At 33.9% G+C, this 19,481-nt stretch overlaps 3 protein-coding genes across 3 annotated transcripts; all 3 read left to right on the top strand.

The window, feature by feature from the left end:
- Window positions 1-3,291: 3,291 nt before the first annotated feature.
- Window positions 3,292-4,033, top strand: LOC115985763 (18.5 kDa class I heat shock protein-like). Its single transcript, XM_031108665.1, has one exon. The coding sequence runs from the start codon at window positions 3,434-3,436 to the stop codon at window positions 3,899-3,901; it is 468 nt and encodes a 155-aa protein (XP_030964525.1). The 5' UTR covers window positions 3,292-3,433; the 3' UTR covers window positions 3,902-4,033.
- Window positions 4,034-9,646: 5,613 nt separating this feature from the next.
- Window positions 9,647-10,120, top strand: LOC115993617 (18.2 kDa class I heat shock protein-like). Its single transcript, XM_031117592.1, has one exon. It carries the CDS (start codon window positions 9,653-9,655, stop codon window positions 10,118-10,120), a length of 468 nt encoding a protein of 155 aa, XP_030973452.1. The 5' UTR covers window positions 9,647-9,652.
- Window positions 10,121-13,790: 3,670 nt separating this feature from the next.
- LOC115993703 (18.2 kDa class I heat shock protein-like) lies at window positions 13,791-14,264 on the top strand. The gene has a single exon (XM_031117695.1). The coding sequence runs from the start codon at window positions 13,797-13,799 to the stop codon at window positions 14,262-14,264; it is 468 nt and encodes a 155-aa protein (XP_030973555.1). The 5' UTR covers window positions 13,791-13,796.
- The last annotated feature ends 5,217 nt before the right edge of the window (window positions 14,265-19,481 follow it).

Genomic DNA, 19,481 nt, shown 5'->3' on the forward strand with positions numbered 1-19,481 from the left:
CGACATTTTTCAGTTTCACTTTCTTCCTCAAATTGACAACATCGAATTATATACTTTAATGTGTATGATTCCATCAGTTTTTTTGTGGATTCTAACAAATTTCAGATCTTTCTAAGATCAAAGTAACGTTCCGATTAACCATCTAAATGTATCTTAGCATTATTTTTTACGTAGAAGGTAAGAGGCTCTTCAACTATTAAAAACTTGAAAGAAGACAAATCTGCGGATAATACCTTAGTCAAAAGATCTATCCAAAAAAAAAAAAACTGCAGGAGCTGTGACTAGTGACTGTGAACCTCTTCATGACTTCATCTATTCAATACCTAAATAATTAAGATCTAAATGTTAAATGTAGATTAGCATTTTTATGTGGAAGCTAAGAGACTTTTCATCAACTGGTAACCTTACTTACCACTTACGACTAATTATCGATTACCCAACCAACAAAGTGACAAATCCACTATTCCTTTTAAGGGGACACCTCCACGCATGTTCTTATGTTTCTCCATCCTAAATATATTTTTGTTTCCCAAACTCCCACGGATTATAGTGTGAACAGATTTTGTTCAAACTGAAGAAATGGAAATTCTTTATACATGCTATGTTATGCCAACGTAGAGGTTGAGCCTTGGTATGATAGCAAATGTCATCCACCAAAAGCAGTAGGTTTTCAATTCTAGTTTGAGAATTAGCCTTTGTTTGCAAAGCAAATTGAGGGTAAAGTTGCTTACTATAACATCTTCCAAACCCTACAAAAGTTGAGAGTTTTATGTATTTGGTATAACCTTTTTATAGTATGTCAACATGTTAATTGCATGATTATAATCATACGATGAGTGAGAAAGCTCATTTATTGCTGTATGTATCTTTTTAATGTGGAAGATTGTAAATGAACCAAACTATACATTAATAATTTAGACTCAATTTTAAAATTTTTTTTTGTTTATATTTTTTTTATTTAGTAATCAAGTTAAACATATTCAAGTGCTTGTGGACAAGCTCACGAATATGAGGCTTGAATACTAGGTTAGCTTGAATATATATAAATATATATATATATATATATATATATATATGCATATAGACACAATGTAATACTATATATTTATTAAGTATACATGCATAAAAATATAATTACATAGACTTAAAATTAGACTGTATAAGTTTGTAAATATAATCCTAATATGTTAACTTATTATTTGTAATTTATTGATAATATAAATTGTTTATTTTGTAGTAAATAATTTTATATATATATATATATAATTTTATTGTACTAGGTAAATCTAATTTTTATAATTTTACAAATTAGTCTATCTCATGAACTCAAATAATTTAATTTTAACTTTAACTAGGTTGTAACCTATGCTTAATTACACAAACATTTTATTGAAGCAACGATAAAGTAGTCTTACCTAGATGAGTAAAGTGGTCATCTCAACATTCGTGTTTGGTATTATGAATGACTCACTTGGAATTCAAATAAAGAAAATTAAATTGGACATGTAAGGCAAAATTAGACAACAATTAAAAGCAAATTTAAATAATGATTGTGCTTCGACTTTAATATAATATAAGATGTTATATTATATATGATTTTTTTTAGAACAAAAAGAAAAAGAAAAAAAGGGCTCATGTGTGTAATCATTACCCCACGCCCCACAATACATTGCCACTTAGATTTTTGGGTAAGCCCATGGTTACCACTAGTGCAAAGAAAGGTGTGCTGCTAGCCTACTATTCAACCTCATTGCCATGATTTCTTCATATTAGGAAGTATGGGTCAATATTAGGACTTGAACCCACAATCTCTTGGCACTTGGTTTGAAGTGATGGGTCTTTTTGAGTGCTTCCTATCGCTGCACCACATTAGCCAATGGTGATTATTATTAATTAAAAATGGACATTAGCCAATATGTACTTATCACAAATTAAACGAGTAGAAAATACATTAGAGGTGTGTAATGGATTACAAAAATTCTACCTGATACAACTCGTCTTGGCAAGCACATCAACAGAGCTTTAGTTGATGGTATGTGCTAGCTTTGCATTCTATTACTTTGTCTAAATTCAATACTTCAATATTTAACAATTTATAAGAATTAATATGACTTTGTATTGAGTTACATATTCATGCATGTGCACTCAAATTATATTAAATACAAACTATTGAGAAGAGAAAATATATAATTTTAAAAGTAATTATTTAGTGCTCAAGAACTAAATCGACGTGGATCTCCTTCATCTCACGTTATAGGAGATTATATTAATTAAACTTATGGTTAGATTTATTATTTATACTAACTTGTAACCCCATGCATATGCATGAGTATACTTAAAGATATATAATAAAATGTATAATATAATTATATATATATATATATATATAATTTAAATACTATTGATAGTCATTTTATATTTTGTTAACTATTTAAAAAATTTTGTAAGGATATTATTAGGTATAAAATATAAATTGTTCTTTTTTTTTTTTAAATTATTGTGAAGTACTTTTTTTTTTTTTTTACAATTCATTTATTTTAAACTCTTTGGTTTTTGTACTTAATAACTCACTTGGATGAATATTTATGATATGGTCCAACATTTAATTCTAAAATTAAGAAATACAACTCTTTAAGAATAAATAATTTGAGAAATGATATGTTTACAACATTTTTACAACAAATTCTAAGTGGCAAGTTGTTACTAGTTGTTATTATTGGGATAAAAAAGTAATTTTAGCGTTAATTTGAAATTTGAACCAATAACAACTAACCACCTGTGATTTATTGTAAAAATGTTGTAGACGTAACATCTCTCAAATAATTTATGACACATGATGTAAAATTAGATTTCTAATTTGAAATTTTAATTTGAGTTTCTCTCAATTTCATTTATTATTTTAAGTTTCTCTCAATTTCGCTTATTATTATTATTATTATTATTATTATTATATAAATGTGCAGCGAAAATACCGAGCCAAGAGTATCTTGTAAGTTTCCATGTTTTTTTTGGGTTGACTTTTTTGACTTTTTGCTATAAATAAATTTAAAAAAAAAAAAAAATTCCGCGTTCACAAAACTTTGGATGACTAATGGATTAGGCCCAATACGGGTATTTGTGGGCATTGTGGCACAGCCCAGTACTCACTGGGCTAGAATCGCTAGGTCCAACAGAAAGTTCTCAAAGATGCTAGAGAAACTGGAAAGTTCATTGAAAAAGCAAGAAAGTTCGTTAACGAGACCAGATCGAGGAGACAAACAACTTCTAGAATTCGCGAGAAAACACTTGAAGAATCCTCCCAGCTCCCAAGAACCTATAAATACACAAAACATTCTTTCTTTCCAAACCAATCTGAAGTCGCAAGTATCACTGTAAGCTTTCCCAACAAACAACAACCGCTAAGGTTTTCTCTTTACAGTATTTAGTAACTAAGATGTCGCTGATTCCAAGCTTCTTTGGTAGCCGCCGAAGCAACATCTTGGATCCATTTTCGCTCGAGATTTGGGACCCATTTAAGGATTTCCCGTTCTCATCTGAATCTCAGTTTGCAAAAGAAACTTCTGCCTCGGTTGACACTCGTGTGGATTGGAAGGAGACCCCAGAAGCCCATGTGTTCAAAGCTGATCTTCCTGGGCTCAACAAAGAGGAGGTGAAGGTTGAAGTTGAAGATGACACAGTGCTGCAAATAAGCGGAGAGAGGAAGGCGGAGAAGAAAGAGAAGAAAGACACGTGGCATAGAGTGGAGCGTAGCAGCGGCAAATTCTTGAGGAGGTTTAGGCTTCCTGAGAATGCAAAGATGGATCAGATTAAGGCTTCAATGGAAAATGGTGTTCTCACTGTGACGGTTCCTAAGGTGGAGGTGAAGAAGCCTGATGTCAAGTCCATTGAGATTACTGGCTAAATTGTGATTTTGGTATCTATATTGCCATAGTAATTATTATATAAGCATATGCCTTAATCTGTGATTGCAGAAGATTTCAAAAATAAAAATTTTGATTGCAGAAAATAAATAGTCATAGTTCTCTTGGAAGGTGTTTAGTTTTATGTTTGTTTGATAAACGCTTTGGTTTGTTTTGAAAGTTCTAAAGAATGTAAAAACAGATTATTTAAAATGTTTTCGACCCTCTTCAGTTTGTTTTCACTTTCTTCCTCAAATTTACAACATCAAATCAGATACTTTAATGTGTATGATTCCATCAGTTTTCTGTGGATTCTAACAAATTTCAGATCTTTCTAAGATCAAAGCGCATCAACGTTCCGATTAACCATCTAAATGTATCATAGCTTTTTTTTCTTCTTTTTTTTTTTTTTTAAATGTGCAAGGTATGAGACTCTTCAACTATTAAAAATTTAAAACAAGAAAAATCTGCGGATAATACCTTAATAAAAAATCTATCCCCAAAAACAAAATTAAAATTAAAAATGAAAATAAAAAATAACACCAACAACAACAACAACCGCCGCAGGAGCTGTGACTAATGATTGTGAGTCTTTTCATGATTTCATCTATTCAAGCCTTGTTTCAAATGCATCCATCAAAAGCACCTGGACCGATGGTATGTTTTTTTTTTTTTTTTTCAGAAGTTTTGGCATATTGTGGGTCAAGATGTAACAACTGTGGTCCTTTTAGTTTTAAATTCTGGTCATATGTTGCAAAAGATGAATTATACCTATATTGTATTGATCCCAAAAAATAATGATCTCAAACACATATCTGATTATAGGCCAATAAGTTTGGGCAATGTAATTTCCAGAATTGTTTCAAAGGTCCTAGCTAACCGCTTGAAACTTATACTCCCTATGGTTATCTCTGATGCTCAAAGTGTGTTTGTTTCTAATCGCCTTATTACTGATAACACTACTGTAGCCAATGAGTTATTACACAGGATGCGGAATCGAAGAAGAGGGAGGATGGGACAAATGGCAGTCAAGTTGGACATCAGCAAGGCCTATGATGGGGTGGAGTGGGGATTCTTGCGACAAATAATGCTAAAATTGGGTTTTGCCCCAAGATGGGTGCACTTGGCCATGGAGACACTCACCACTACCTCATACTCCATTCTAATAAATGGGGAACCATAAGGTTTCATCACCCCATCAAGAGGTATAAAGTAAGGAGATCCACTCTCACCATACTTGTTCCTGTTCTGTGCTGAAGGCTTATCAGCTATGCTAAGAAAAGCCGAAGAAAGCCATCAGTTAAGAGGCATAAAATCTAGCCGACAGGGGGTTTGCATCTCCCACCTATTGTTTGCAGATGATAGCCTCCTATTTTGTCGAGTCACCGTGGAGGAATGCTAGCGGTTACTGGACCTTTTGGAGATTTATGAGGCGGCATCGGGACAAGCATCAATAGACAAAAAACTTCATTGTTTTTTAGCACAAATATCAAGCTGGAGGTGAGAAGAGCAATTCAACAATTGTTAAGGGCAAGAATTATGTCAAACACAGAGAAATACTTGGGTCTACCGATTGCAAGTGGAAAATCTATGGTAAATACCTTTAAAGAGCTATAAGAAAAAATAACTAAGAGGGTGATGGGGTGGAAGGAGAAGTTTATATCCAAAGCTGGACGTGAGATCCTAATTAAGACGGTGGCACAAGCCATACCAACTTATTCCATGGGGTTGTTCAAAATCCCCAAATCTATTTGTGACAACATCAATTCAATTTTGTCAAAGTATTGGTGGGGACAAACAAAGGAGGAAAGGAAGATTCATTGGATCAATTGGCAAAAATTGTGAACATATAAAAAGAAGGGAGGAATGGGGTTTCGAGATGTATCGGCTTTCAATTTGGCAATGTTGGCTAAGCAAGCTTGGAGGCTCATTCATAACAACCACTCACTCTTCTATAGGGTCTACAAGGCAAGGTATTTCCCAAACTGCAGCTTTATGTTGGTTGAATTGGGACCAAATCCATCATTTGTTTGGAGGTCACTCTTGGCTGCTAGAGATGTCATAAGAGAAGGGTCCACATGGAGGGTTGGAGATGGCCAAAACATTGGAGTCCAATCACACAAATGGCTACAGAATAAACCAGTTTTCCTCAATGAACCTGATGAGCAGTTGCGGGTCAGTGACTTGATCAACCATGATACAAGACAATGGGATAGGGGCAAGTTGGTGGCTACCTTCACCCAAAGCACATGTGCAGAAATTTTAGCACTCCCACTTAATCACCTTGACTCACAGGACAACCTAATATGGACAGCGAACAAGACACAACAATTCTCGGTTAAGTCTGCTTACCATATTGCTCTCAAACTGAAACATGGAGATTGGGCAGAACACTCGTCGGCTCGGCAACATGGTGTAACATGGGGAAGAATTTGGAAGTTAAATGTCCCCCCAAAGGTGCGGAACTTCATACGGAGAGCATGTAGAAACTGCCTACCTACAAGGAACAACCTATGGCGAAGGAAAGTTCGAATTGAGGCAACATGCGATATCTGTCGGCAGGAACCGGAAACAACATCACATGTGCTCTGGACTTGCCCTTTTGCACAGAATGTGTGGGCTTTGATGAGAGGCCGAGTGCAGAAATGCAGCAATGAGGTGGACGATTTCTTCCTGCTATTCAGAAAAATGCAAACAGCATTGGAAGCAGATGATTTAGACAGGTGGGCAGTAACAGCTTGGAGCATTTGGAATGCCAGATATAAATACTATTTTGATCATGTTCAATTTCAGCCAAGGGTCATTATGGAGAGGGCAAATAACGTGTTAATAGAATACAAAACTTGTATGGCAGCACAACAAATAGATAGTTGATATAGGCGTACATTAGTGCCTTTTCCATCGGGGTCATGTAGTCATTATCCCCCCACGCCAAACTTTTGTAGTTTTGGCTTTACTTGTACTATTCTGAATTGGTTTCAATAAAATTTCTATCATTCTTTCAAAAAAAAAAAAAAATTAAGATCTAAATGTAGATAACCATTTTTATGTGGAAGCTAAGAGATTCTTCATCTATTGGTAGGTAACTTTACCTCTTACCACTAATTATGTAGGATAGGATTACCCAATCAACTGACAAACCCATTATTCCTTTTAAGGAAAAATTACATTATTTCTTTTAAGGAGAAATTATATAGTCCTCACAGCGGACCATGTCATTTATTCACCATTTTAATAAAATACTTCTACCTATTTAAAATTGCTGAGTCAATATTTAGTTTTTATTTAAAATTGCACAATTTTAAAAAAGTGAGTCTTTTACTGGAATGGTGGACTACATCACTTGTCCACCATGAAGATCTTAGAATTTATCCCTTTTAATGGGACACTTTCACGCATCTTCTTATGTTTTTCTACCCTCAATATATTTTTGTTTCCCAAACTCCCATGGTTTACCTAGTGTGAACAAATTTTGTTCAAACTGAAGATATCGAAATTTCTTATACATGCTATGTTATGCCAACATAGAGGTTGAGCTTGATATGATAACAAATGTCATTCAGCCAAAGCAGTAGGTTTCCTATTTGAGTTTGGAAATTGGCCTTTGTAAAACAAATTGGAAGGAAGGTTACTTACTATGACCTTTTTCAATCCCTGCAAAAAATGAGAGTTTTATGCACTTGGTATGACTTATTTATAAAATGTCAACATGTTAATTGTATGATTATAAATTACGATGAGTGAGAAAGCTCATTTGTTGGTGTATGTATCTCTCTAATGTGGAATGATGTAAATGAACCAAATTATACATAAATAATTTAGATTCAACTTTAAAAAAAAATTTATATTTTTTATTTAGTAAAAAAGTTAAACTAAAACATAATCAAGTGCTTGTGAACAAGTTCACGAATATGAGGCTCAAATACTAGATTTGAATATATATATATATATATATATATATATATTTATTTATTTATTTATTTATAATATGTTAACTTATTATTTGTAATTTATTGATAATATAAAACATCTTATATTGTCATAAATAATTATATATAATTTTTTATAGTATTAGGTAAATTTAATTTTTATAAGTTAACAAACAAAAATTAGTCTATCTCATGAACTCAAATAATGTAATTTTAATATTAACTAGGTTGTAACCAATGCTTACAAAAACATTTAATTGAAGCAACAATAACATAGTCTTACCTAGGTGAGTGAAGTGGTCATTTCTACTTTTGCATTTAGTATTATGAACGACTTACTTGGCATCCAAATAAAAAATAAATAAATTGGACATGTAAAGCAAAATTAAATAACAATTAAAAACAAATTTAAATAAATATTTTTCTTTGATTTCAATATAATATAATATATTATATTATATTATATTTTTTTTAAAACCAAAATAAGAGGGTTCACATGTGTAATCATTGCCCCACACCTCATGATACATTGCCACTTAGGCTTTTGGGTAAGCCTATGGTTACCACCATTGCAAAGTAAAGTCTGCTATTACTCAAACCTATAATCTTTTGACACTTGGTTTGAAGTTATGGGTCTTTTCAAGTGCTTCCTATCCTTGCATAAAACTTGCCGATGGTGATTATTATTAATTATTATTAAAGAATTGTGAAGGTGGTACAAAATTTTAGTTAAGGTGTTTACTATATAGAAAAAGAATAAGTTAATCAAAGAGTTCGTGTGTAAACTCAACTCAACTTTAAATACTCAACTCAACTCATTTACAACCCCACAATATACAACTTCATTAGTAAATTACTCAAACATACCTTAGTCTACTTCTGTTACTTCTCCCTACTTTTGTTCATTACTAATCCGAAGTCCTTAAAAAAATTATGGAACTGCTTGTGTGTTTGTGTGTGTGTGTATACATTCCATGCCAATTATGATTTTTCCTTCTTCGTTGATTTGCTGCAACTTTTAATAAGAACAATGTTAGATACACAAATTTTGTCACAACTTATTAACGTGTTAAGTTTCAATTGGAGCAGTTCTAAAATAAAAAAGTTTTGATTGAAGCAACATCATTTTACATGGGCCAACTACTGATACAAATTTTATTGTGTAACAATCACAACAAGTTGTAATAATAGTAGATTCAATAAAGTGAGAACATTTTTGTCCTTAAATTATTGTTTTAATAAATACCACTTTTATGATGAATTACATTGTTTTCAAAATAATCCATTATTTTACACTAATTAAAATTTTAGTGCTTTTATTATAAGTTACAAGAATTAATATTGCATATACAGATATTGACACACATTTCATTTTTTTTTTTTTTTTTATAATGTTAATCAGTTAATACCACCCCCTCCCATATATATATATATATATATATACACACACATTTTTTATTATCTTGATTGGGTTTAAATATGTTGCCAAATCCATGTCAGTGCAATTGTACAAAAGCCCAATACATGAATCAGTAACGCAAAGAAATACCCAAGTAAGCCAGATCCACAGAAGGTTTGCAAAGATCATACTAGAATGTTCGTTTGGAAAATTAGAACCGACCCAAAAGTTTGTCAAGAAAACAAAGAAGACTAATAACCAGAACTCCTAAAAAAATACCGAAAGAATCCTCCACTGACCTATAAATTTTGCTACCACTCTGTAATCTAACAAACTAGTCAAAAATCGTGTGTCATTGTAAGCATCCCAACAAACAACTACTTCAAACTTCAAAGGTTTTCTGTGTACTATAGTTCCTAATTAAGATGTCGCTAATTCCAACCTTCTTTGGTAGCCGCCGAAGCAACATCTCAAACCAATTCTCACTCGAGATTTGGGACCCTTTTAAGGATTTTCCATTCTCATCAAAATCTCAGTTTGCAAAAGAAAATTCTACTTTGGTTAACAACCGTGTGGATTGGAAGGAGACTCGAGAATCCCATGTGTTCAAAGCTGATCTTCCTAGGCTCAACAAAGAGGAAGTGAAGGTTGAAGTTGAAGATGACAGAGTGCTCCAAATAAGTGAAGAGAGGAAAATGGAGAAGGAAGAGAAGAAAGACACGTGGCATAGAGTGGAGCGCAGCAGCGGCAAGTTCTTGAGGAGGTTTAGGCTTCCTGAAAATGCAAAAATGGATCAGATTAAGGCTTCCATGGAGAATGGTGTTCTCACTGTGATTGTTCCTAAGGTGGAGGTGAAGAACCCTGATGTCAAATCCATTGAGATTTTTGGCTAAATTGTGATTTGGTCCCTATATAGCATAGTTAATATAAACATAGGCCTTAAATTCTAAGTGCATAAAATAAATTTTAGTTCAATGTTTGTTTCATTGTTTGATAATTTTCATGACTTGTCCCCCCAAGTAAATGTTGTACAGAGAATATGTAAAAACTTTGTAATGTTTTGAAAGTACTAAGGAATGCAAAAATATTGTGCTTAAAATTGGTTCTTACTCTTAACAGTTTTAATTAGATTTCCTTTCTTCCTGAAGTTGCCAACGGTCAACTAGATCTTTCTAAGTGCAAAGGGCATCAAAGTTTTGATCAGCAATCATGCATAATGTAGCTTAGCATTTTATGCGCGAGGTATAAAAGACTCTTCATCTATTAAACAAGAAAAATTATGTGGATGTTACCTTAGTAAAAAGGTCTTATTTGATCAGGACTAGAGGATCTGGGAGAAGTAGTATCTCCCACACATCATCTTAATTAGTTTCCTTAGATCTTCATAGGCATTAACTAGAGGGAACAAATTTTGTTCAAAGTGTTGAAATGGAAATTTTATGTATGCTAACATGCAAATCTATGAATAAAGTATCATACGACGGGTGAAAAGTTAAATTTGTTGGTGTATGTATATCTCTAATATCTATAGTTGTAAATCAACTTCTTTGTCCTCCTTATGAACAATTTGAACTCAGCTGTTTATATTCATTTATTTACCACAAATTTAGGAAGAAACTTAAATATATTTCTCCTATAGCTTGATATAGAAGAGTAGTATAGTCGTGTGAAAGATATGTAATATACATAAGGAGTTGGTCATTGCTCACAACTTGCAAATCCAATGTAAATAAAATTATAGACACAATGAAGGAAATATGTGGATTTCTTTTACTATTTGGTTGAATCGCAATAGAACCAAGTCACCTTAATATTTTACTGGCTAAAAGTTAAGTGTTAGAATAAAATTGTGGGCTTTGAATTATTATAAAAAAAAAAATGTTCAAAGAAATAACTCAAGGGAAACAAAAAGTTCAAAATTCTTCTATAAAAAAAAAAAAAAAAAAAAAAACAAAATGAACATCCATAAGTATATTAAGAAAAATAATTCAAACAAATAATGTGCTCATGATTATGACATTCAACTTGAATACAAAATATTATATACAACTGTGTCTACATGTATGAAAATATAATTATGGGTAAAATACATAAACTAATCCTAAGATTTGGGCTAATGTCAAGAAGGTTCAAGACTTTTTATAACTAACCAACTTGGTCCTTAAGCACAATTACATAGACTTAAAATTGGATTGTATAAATTTCTAAATATATATATTCATAATATGTTAACTTATTGTTTGTAATTTATAGATAATATAAAACATTTTATTTTGTAGTAAATAATTATATATAATTTTTTATATACTAGGTAAATCTAAATTATAGAAGTTTACAAAAAAAAAATTAGTCTATCTCATGAACTCAAATAATGTAATTTTAACTTTAACTAGGTTGCAACCTATGCTTACACAAACACTTAATTGAAGCAATGATAAAGTAGTCTTACCTAGGTGAGTGAAGGGTAAATCTTTGCTTTCACGTTTAGTATTATGAATGACTCACTTGGCATCCAAATAAAAAAAATTAAATTGGACATATAAAGCAAAATTAAACAACAATTAAAAACAAATTTGAGTACTGATTGTGCTTTGACTTTAATATGATATAATATAATATATTATTTATGATTTTTTTTTAAAATAAAAAAAGGGGCTCACATGTGTAATCATTGCCCCATGCCCCACGATATATTACCACTTAGGCTTTTGGGTAAGCTCATAGTTACCACCAGTGCAAAGCAAAGTGTGCTACTAGTCAACCACATTACCATGCATAAAAATATAATTACATATATATTTACATATCTATTTATTTATTTAAAATATGTTATTATTTGTAATTTATTGATAATATAAAACATTTTATTTTGTAGTAAATAATTATATATAATTTTTTATAGTATTAGGTAAATATAATTTTTATAAGTTAACAAATGAAAATTAGTCTATCTCATGAACTCAAATAATGTTATTTTAACTTTAACTAGGTTGTAACCAATGCTTACAAAAACATTTAATTGAAGCAACAATAACATAGTCTTACCTAGGTGAGTAAAGTGGTCATTTCTACTTTTACATTTAGTATTATGAATGACTTATTTGGCATCTAAATAAAAAAATTAAATTGGACATGTAAAGCAAAATTAAACAACAATTAAAAACAAATTTAAATAAAGATTTTTCTTCGACTTCAATATAATATAATATATTATATTATATATGATTTTTTTTGAACCAAAATAAGAGGGCTCACATGTGTAATCATTGCCCCCACACCTCATGATTCATTGCCACTTAGACTTTTGGATAAGCCTATGGTTACCACCATTGCAAAGTAAAGTCTGCTATTACTCGAATCTACAATCTTTTGGCACTTGGTTTAAAGTTATGGGTCTCTTCAAGTGCTTCCTGTCCCTACATAAAACTCGCCGAGGGTGATTATTATTAATTATTATTAAAGAATTGTGAAGGCGGTACAAAATTTTAGTTAAGGTGTTTACTGTATAGAAAAATAATAAGTTAATCAAAGAGTTCACGTGTAAACTCAACTCATTTACAACCCCACAAATATACAACTTCATTAGTAAATTACTCAAACATATCTTAGTCTACTTTTGTTACTTCTCCCTACTTCTGTTCATTACTAATCCAGAGTCCTTAAAAAAAATTATGGAACTGATTGTCTCTGTGTGTGTGTGTGGGTGTATACATTTCCTTGCCAATTATGATTTTTCCTTCTTCCTTGATTTGCTGCAACTTTTAATAAGAACAATGTTAGATACACAAATTTTGTCACAACTTATTAAGGTGTTAAGTTTTAATTGGAGCAGTTCTAAAATAAAAAAGTTTCGATTGAAGCAACATCATTTTACATGGGCCAACTACTAATACAAATTTTATTGTGTAAGTAACAATCACAACAAGTTGTAATAATAGTAGATTCAAAAGAGTGAGAACATTTTTGTCCTTAAATTATTGTTTTAATAAATACCACTTTTATGATGAATTACATTGTTTTCTAAATGATCCATTATTTTACACTGATTAAAATTTTAGTGTTTTTATTAAAAGTTACAAGAATTAATGTTGCATATATAGATATTGACACACATTTCTTTTTTTTCTTTTTTTTTTGACAATGTTAATCAGTTAATACCACCCCGTCCCAAATATATATATATATATATATACACATTTTTTATAATCTTGGTTGGGTTTAAATATGTTGCCAAATCCGTGTAAGTGCAATTGTACAGAGGCCTAATACACGAATCAGTAACGCAAGGAAATACCCAAGTAGGCCAAATCCATAGAAGGTCTGCAAAGATCATACTAGAACTTTCATTTGGAAAATTAGAATCAACCTGAAAGTTTGTCAAGAAAACAGAGAAGACTAATAGCCAGAACTCCTAAGAAAATAACAGAGGAATCCTCCACGAACCTATAAATTTCGCTACCACTCTCTAATCTATCAAACCAATCAGAAATCATGTGTCATTGTAAGCATCCCAACAAACAACTACTTCAAACTTCAAAGGTTTTCTCTATACTATAGTTCCTAATTAAGATGTCGCTAATTCCAAGCTTCTTTGGTAGCTGTCGAAGCAACATCTTAGACCCATTCTCACTCGAGATTTGGGACCCTTTTAAGGATTTTCCATTCTCATTGGAATCTCAATTTGCAAAAGAAAATTCTACTTTGGTTAACACCCATGTGGATTGGAAGGAGACCCGAGAATCCCATGTGTTCAAAGTTGATCTTCCTGGGCTCAACAAAGAAGAAGTGAAGGTTGAAGTTGAAGATGATAGAGTGCTCCAAATAACCGGAGAGAGGAAAATGGAGAAGGAAGAGAAGAAAGACATATGGCATAGAGTGGAGCGCAATAGCGGCAAGTTCTTGAGGAGGTTTAGGCTTCTTGAGAATGCAAAGATGGATCAAATTAAGGCTTCCATGGAGTATGGTGTTCTCACTGTGACTGTTCCTAAGGTGGAGGTGAAGAAGCCTGATGTCAAATCCATTGAGATTTCTGGCTAAATTGTGATTTGGTCCTGTAAGGACACGATTTTCAGCCCAGGCCTAAAATGTATGGGATACTAGCCTAGTGAACCTAGTACAATAAATTTGTAAAGAGTGGGTAGAAGAACTAGGCTTTAGTGAATGAGATAGCAGTTATAATGAGTCTCCAAGGCAATCAAACGGAAACGAACCAAGTTTGTACAAGAAAGTTTGTCCTCGGCACAATCCGAGGAGCTCTGTTTTAGTATATATTGGATGATAATGGTTACAGGAGTTCTTGAGATTGCTACAGTGCTTTCTCTCTTAATCCCCCAGCCCCTTCTCCATGGTGAGTCTCTCCTATTATATAGTCTCCTTTGAACGATCTTGGCCTTCCACTTGTTGATCATCCAAGCCTATACTTGAGTGCCTGTCTCATCAGACACCCTCTTTGGTGTTCTGTGAGTTGCGGTAACCGAGATAGCACTGTTCAAGGGTCTTGTCCACATAAATACGGTGTTAGCAACTTTCCCTTAAATATTCCTGAGTTCCTATCCTTTAGAACTTCCTAGAAGGTCACTCTGACTATTTAGGACTTATATTTGACTGTGCTTTAGCTGGTCCGAGGATATGTTCCTCCTCGGACTTGGACTACCGCGCTCTCGGCCAAAGCCTCACGCCCCATTGTATGATTTTGGGCCCATGACCCCACAATAGCCCCTCAAAACTCCGATTTTTTCCTCTTACCCGAGGAGAAAAGTGGGGTTTTGAATTTTTTAAGAGTTAACTCTACTTGATCCTTTAATTTACACCTGTGGGAGTGCCGTTTCACGCGCCCTATATTTGTACTGTAAATTGCACATTTCAGAGCTACCAGTCTGAGGAGTCGGTTATAATCTTGGGTTTGTCTTGATATTTAGTGAGAAATAAACAGATATCATGGAACGTTACTTTCCCCAAAGTATGTGGTCCGAGGAGTCAGGCATGGCTAAAGTTCTGTTTAAACACTTGACAAGTCGTCATGGAATGTTAACCTTCCCACATCATCTGGTCTGAGGACCGAGGCATGATTTGAGTTCAGTTTAAACACTTGTAGAGTTGTCATGGAGTGTTAACCTTCCCACATCATCTGGTCTGAGGACCGAGGCATGATTTGAGTTCAGTTTAAACACTTGTAGAGTTGTCATGGAGTGTTAACCTTCCCGCATCATCTGGTCCGAGGACCGAAGCATGATTGAGGCTCAGTTTAAACACTTGTAGAGTTGTCACGGAGTGTTAACCTTCCCGCATCATCTGGTCCGAGGACTTATGCATGGCTAAGGTTCTGCTTAACACTTAGCAGAAGGTCTGATAGACCCAACATACCCAAGGTTCTTCTTAGCAGGAGGTCTGAGAGACCCGACATAGCTAAGGCTTTTCTTAGCAGGAGGTCTGAGGGACCCGACATAGCTAAGGCTCTGTATAACGCTTAGCAGGAGATCCGAGGGGATCCGACCTAACTAAGGTTCTTCTTAGCAGGAGGTTTGAGGGACGCGACATAGCTAAGGCTTTGTTTAACTGCTTCTAAAGATGTCAGTGCGTGTTAATTTCCCCTTAGCATCTGGTCCGAGGACTACAGGCATGACTAAGGTTCTGTTTAACCACTTTTTCCGGGTGCCTTATAACCCCTTAGCATATGGTCCGAGGACTACAGGCATGACTAAGGTTTTGCTTAACCACTTTCCCCGGTTGCCTTATAAGGCTCAGCCCCGAGTGCAAAGATATCACTGTGTGTTAATTTCTCCTTAACATCTGGTCCGAGGACTACAGGCATGACTAAGGTTCTGTTTAACCACTTTTCCCGGGTGTCTTATAAGGCTCAGCCCCGAGTGCAAAGATGTCACTGTATGTTAATTTCCCCTTAGCATCTGGTCCGAGGACTACAGGCATGACTAAGGTTCTATTTAACCACTTTCCCCGGGTGCCTTATAAGGCTCAACCCCGAGTGCAAAGATGTCACTGTGTGTTAATTTCCCCTTAGCATCTGGTCCGAGGACTACAGCCATGACTAAGGTTCTGTTTAACCACTTTTCCCCGGGTGCCTTATAAGGCTCAGCCCCGAGTGCAAAGATGTCATTGTGCGTTAATTTTCCCTTAGCATTTGGTCCGAGGACTATAGCCATGACTAAGGTTCTGTTTAACCTTTTTTCCCCGGGTGCCTTATAAGGCTCAACCCCGAGTGCAAAGATGTCACTGTGCGTTAATTTCCCCTTAGCATCTGGTCCGAGGACTACAGGCATGACTAAGGTTCTGTTTAACCACTTTTCCCCGGGTGCCTTATAAGGCTCAGCCCCGAGTGCAAAGATGTCATTATGCGTTAATTTCCCCTTAGCATCTGGTCCGAGGACTACAGGCATGACTAAGGTTTTGTTTAACCACTTTTCCCGGGTGCCTTATAAGGTTCAGCCCCGAGGGGAGCCCCTTGAAGGAGTCTATGGAATTTGCTCTTAGGCCGTCGAACCATCTCACCGCCATGGATCCCAGACTCTACGTCGCTCCTGAGAGATGTGACTTCCAACTCGAGAGTGGCTTTTGCTTGTATGCGTAGTATGCACGCTGCCCTCCCGATTCCTCCTACACTCAAGGCTGGCAAAAGGATTTTCGCATTAGGACACTATGGACTCCTGGTGAGGACCCGAACCCACCATAGTTGACCGTTGCACTCACTATCACACAAGCTCTCCCCACAGACGGCGCCAATTGTAAGGACACGATTCTCAGCCCAGGCCCAAAATGTATGGGATACTAGACCAGTGAATCTAGTACAATAAATTTGTAAAGAGTGGGTAGAAGAACTAGGGTTTAGTGAATGGGATAGCAGTTATAATGAGTCTCCAAGGCAATCAAACGGAAACGAACCAAGTTTGTACAAGAAAGTTTGTCCTCGGCACAATCCGAGGAGCTCTGTTCTAGTATATATTGGATGATAATGGTTACAGGAGTTCTTGAGATTGCTACAGTGCTTTCTCTCTTAATCCCCCAGCCCCTTCTCCATGGTGAGTCTCTCCTATTATATAGTCTCCTTTGAACGATCTTGGCCTTCCACTTGTTGATCATCCAAGCCTATACTTGAGTGCCTGTCTCATCAGACACCCTCTCTGGCGTTCTGTGAGTTGCGGTAACCTAGATAGCACTGTTCAAGGGTCTTGTCCATATAAATGCGGTGTTAGCAACTTTCCCTTAAATATTCCTAAGTTCCTATCCTTTAGAACTTCCTAGAAGGTCACTTTGACTATTTAGGACTTATATCTGACCATGCTTTAGTTGGTCCGAGGATATATTCCTCCTCGGACTTGGACTACCGCACTCTCGGCCAAAGCCTCACGCCCCATTGTATGATTTTGCGCCCATGACCCCACAGGTCCCTATATAGCATAGTTAATATAAACATAGGCCTTAAATTCTAATTGCATAAAATAAATTTTAGTTCAATGTTTGTTTCATTGTTTGATAATTTTCATGACTTTTCTCCCAAGTAAATGCTATACAGGGAATATGTAAAAACTTTGTAATGTTTTGAAAGTACTAAGGAATGCAAAAATATCGTGCTTAAAATTGGTGCTTACTCTTAATAGTTTTAATTAGATTTCCTTTCTTCCTCAAGTTGCCAATGGTCAACTAGATCTTTCTAAGTGCAAAGGGCGTCAACGTTTTGATCAGCAATCATGCATAATGTAGCTTAGCATTTTATACACAAGGTATAAAAGACTCTTCATCTATTAAACAAGAAAAATTATGTGGATATTACCTCAATAAAAAGGTCTTATCTGATCAAGACTACAGGATCTGGGAGAAGTAGTATCTCCCACACATCATCTTAATTAGTTTCCTTAGATCTTCACAGGCATTAACTAGAGGGAACAAATTTTGAAATTTTGTTCAAAGCGATGAAATGGAAATTTTATGTATGCTAACATGCAAATCTTTGAATAAAGTATCATACGACGGGTGAAAAGTTTAATTTGTTGGTGTATGTATATCTCTAATATCTATAGTTGTAAATCAACTTCTTTGTCCTCCTTATGAACAATTTTAGCTCAGCTGTTTATATTCATTTATTTACCACAAATTTAGGAAGAAACTTAAATATATGTCTCCTATAGCTTGATATAGAAGAGTAGTTTAGTCATGTGAAAGATATGTGACATACATAAGGGGTTGGTCATTGCTCACAACTTGCAAATCCAATGTAAATAAAATTATAGACACAATGAAGGAAATATGTGGATTTCTTTTACTATTTGGTTGAATCGCAATAGAACCAAGTCACCTTAATATTTTACTGGCTAAAAGTTAAGTGTTAGAAAAAAATTGTGGGCTTTGAATTATTATAAAAAAAATGTTCAAAGAAATAACACAAGGGAAACAAAAAGTGCAAAATACTTCTATAAAAAAAAATGAATATCCATAAGTATATTAAGAAAAATAATTCAAATAAAATAATGTGCTCATGATTATGACATTCAACTTGAATACAAAATATTATACACAACTGTGTCTACATGTATAAAAATATAATTATGGGTAAAATACATAAACTAATCCTGAGATTTGGGCTAATGTCAAGAAGGTTCAAGACTCTTTAAAACTAACCAACTTGGTCCTTAAGCACAATTACATAGACTTAAAATTGGATTGTATAAATTTTTGAATATATATATATATATATATATTCATAATATGTTAACTTATTATTTGTAATTTATAGATAATATAAACCATTTTATTTTGTAGTAAATAATTTATATATAATTTTTTATGTACTAGGTAAATCTAAATTATAAGTTTACAAACAAAAATTAGTCTATCTCATGAACTCAAATAATGTAATTTTAACTTTAACTAGGTTGTAACCTATGCTTACACAAACACTTAATTGAAGCAATGATAAAGTAGTCTTACCTACGTGAGTGAAGTGGTCATCTTTGCTTTCGTGTTTAGTATTATGAATGACTCACTTGGCATCCAAATAAAAAAAATTAAATTGGACATATAAAGCAAAATTAAACAACAATTAAAAACAAATTTGAGTACTGATTGTGCTTTGACTTTATTATGATATAATATAATATATTATTTATGATTTTTTTTAAAACAAAAAAAAAGGGCTCGCATGTGTAATCATTGCCCCAGGGACAGAACCAAGATTTGAACTTGGGAGGGGCAAGCATAACCCAAAAAAAGTTTTGCAAGTGTTGATTTTAGTCGACCAAAAAA

Source organism: Quercus lobata, chromosome 1, assembly GCF_001633185.2.
Source record: "Quercus lobata isolate SW786 chromosome 1, ValleyOak3.0 Primary Assembly, whole genome shotgun sequence".
NCBI lineage: Eukaryota > Viridiplantae > Streptophyta > Magnoliopsida > Fagales > Fagaceae > Quercus > Quercus lobata.

Excerpts from the sequence above, each read along its gene's own strand:
- LOC115985763 (XM_031108665.1), top strand. The coding sequence starts at position 3,434 with ATGTCGCTGATTCCAAGCTTCTTTGGTAGCCGCCGAAGCAACATCTTG.
- LOC115993617 (XM_031117592.1), top strand. The coding sequence starts at position 9,653 with ATGTCGCTAATTCCAACCTTCTTTGGTAGCCGCCGAAGCAACATCTCA.
- LOC115993703 (XM_031117695.1), top strand. The coding sequence starts at position 13,797 with ATGTCGCTAATTCCAAGCTTCTTTGGTAGCTGTCGAAGCAACATCTTA.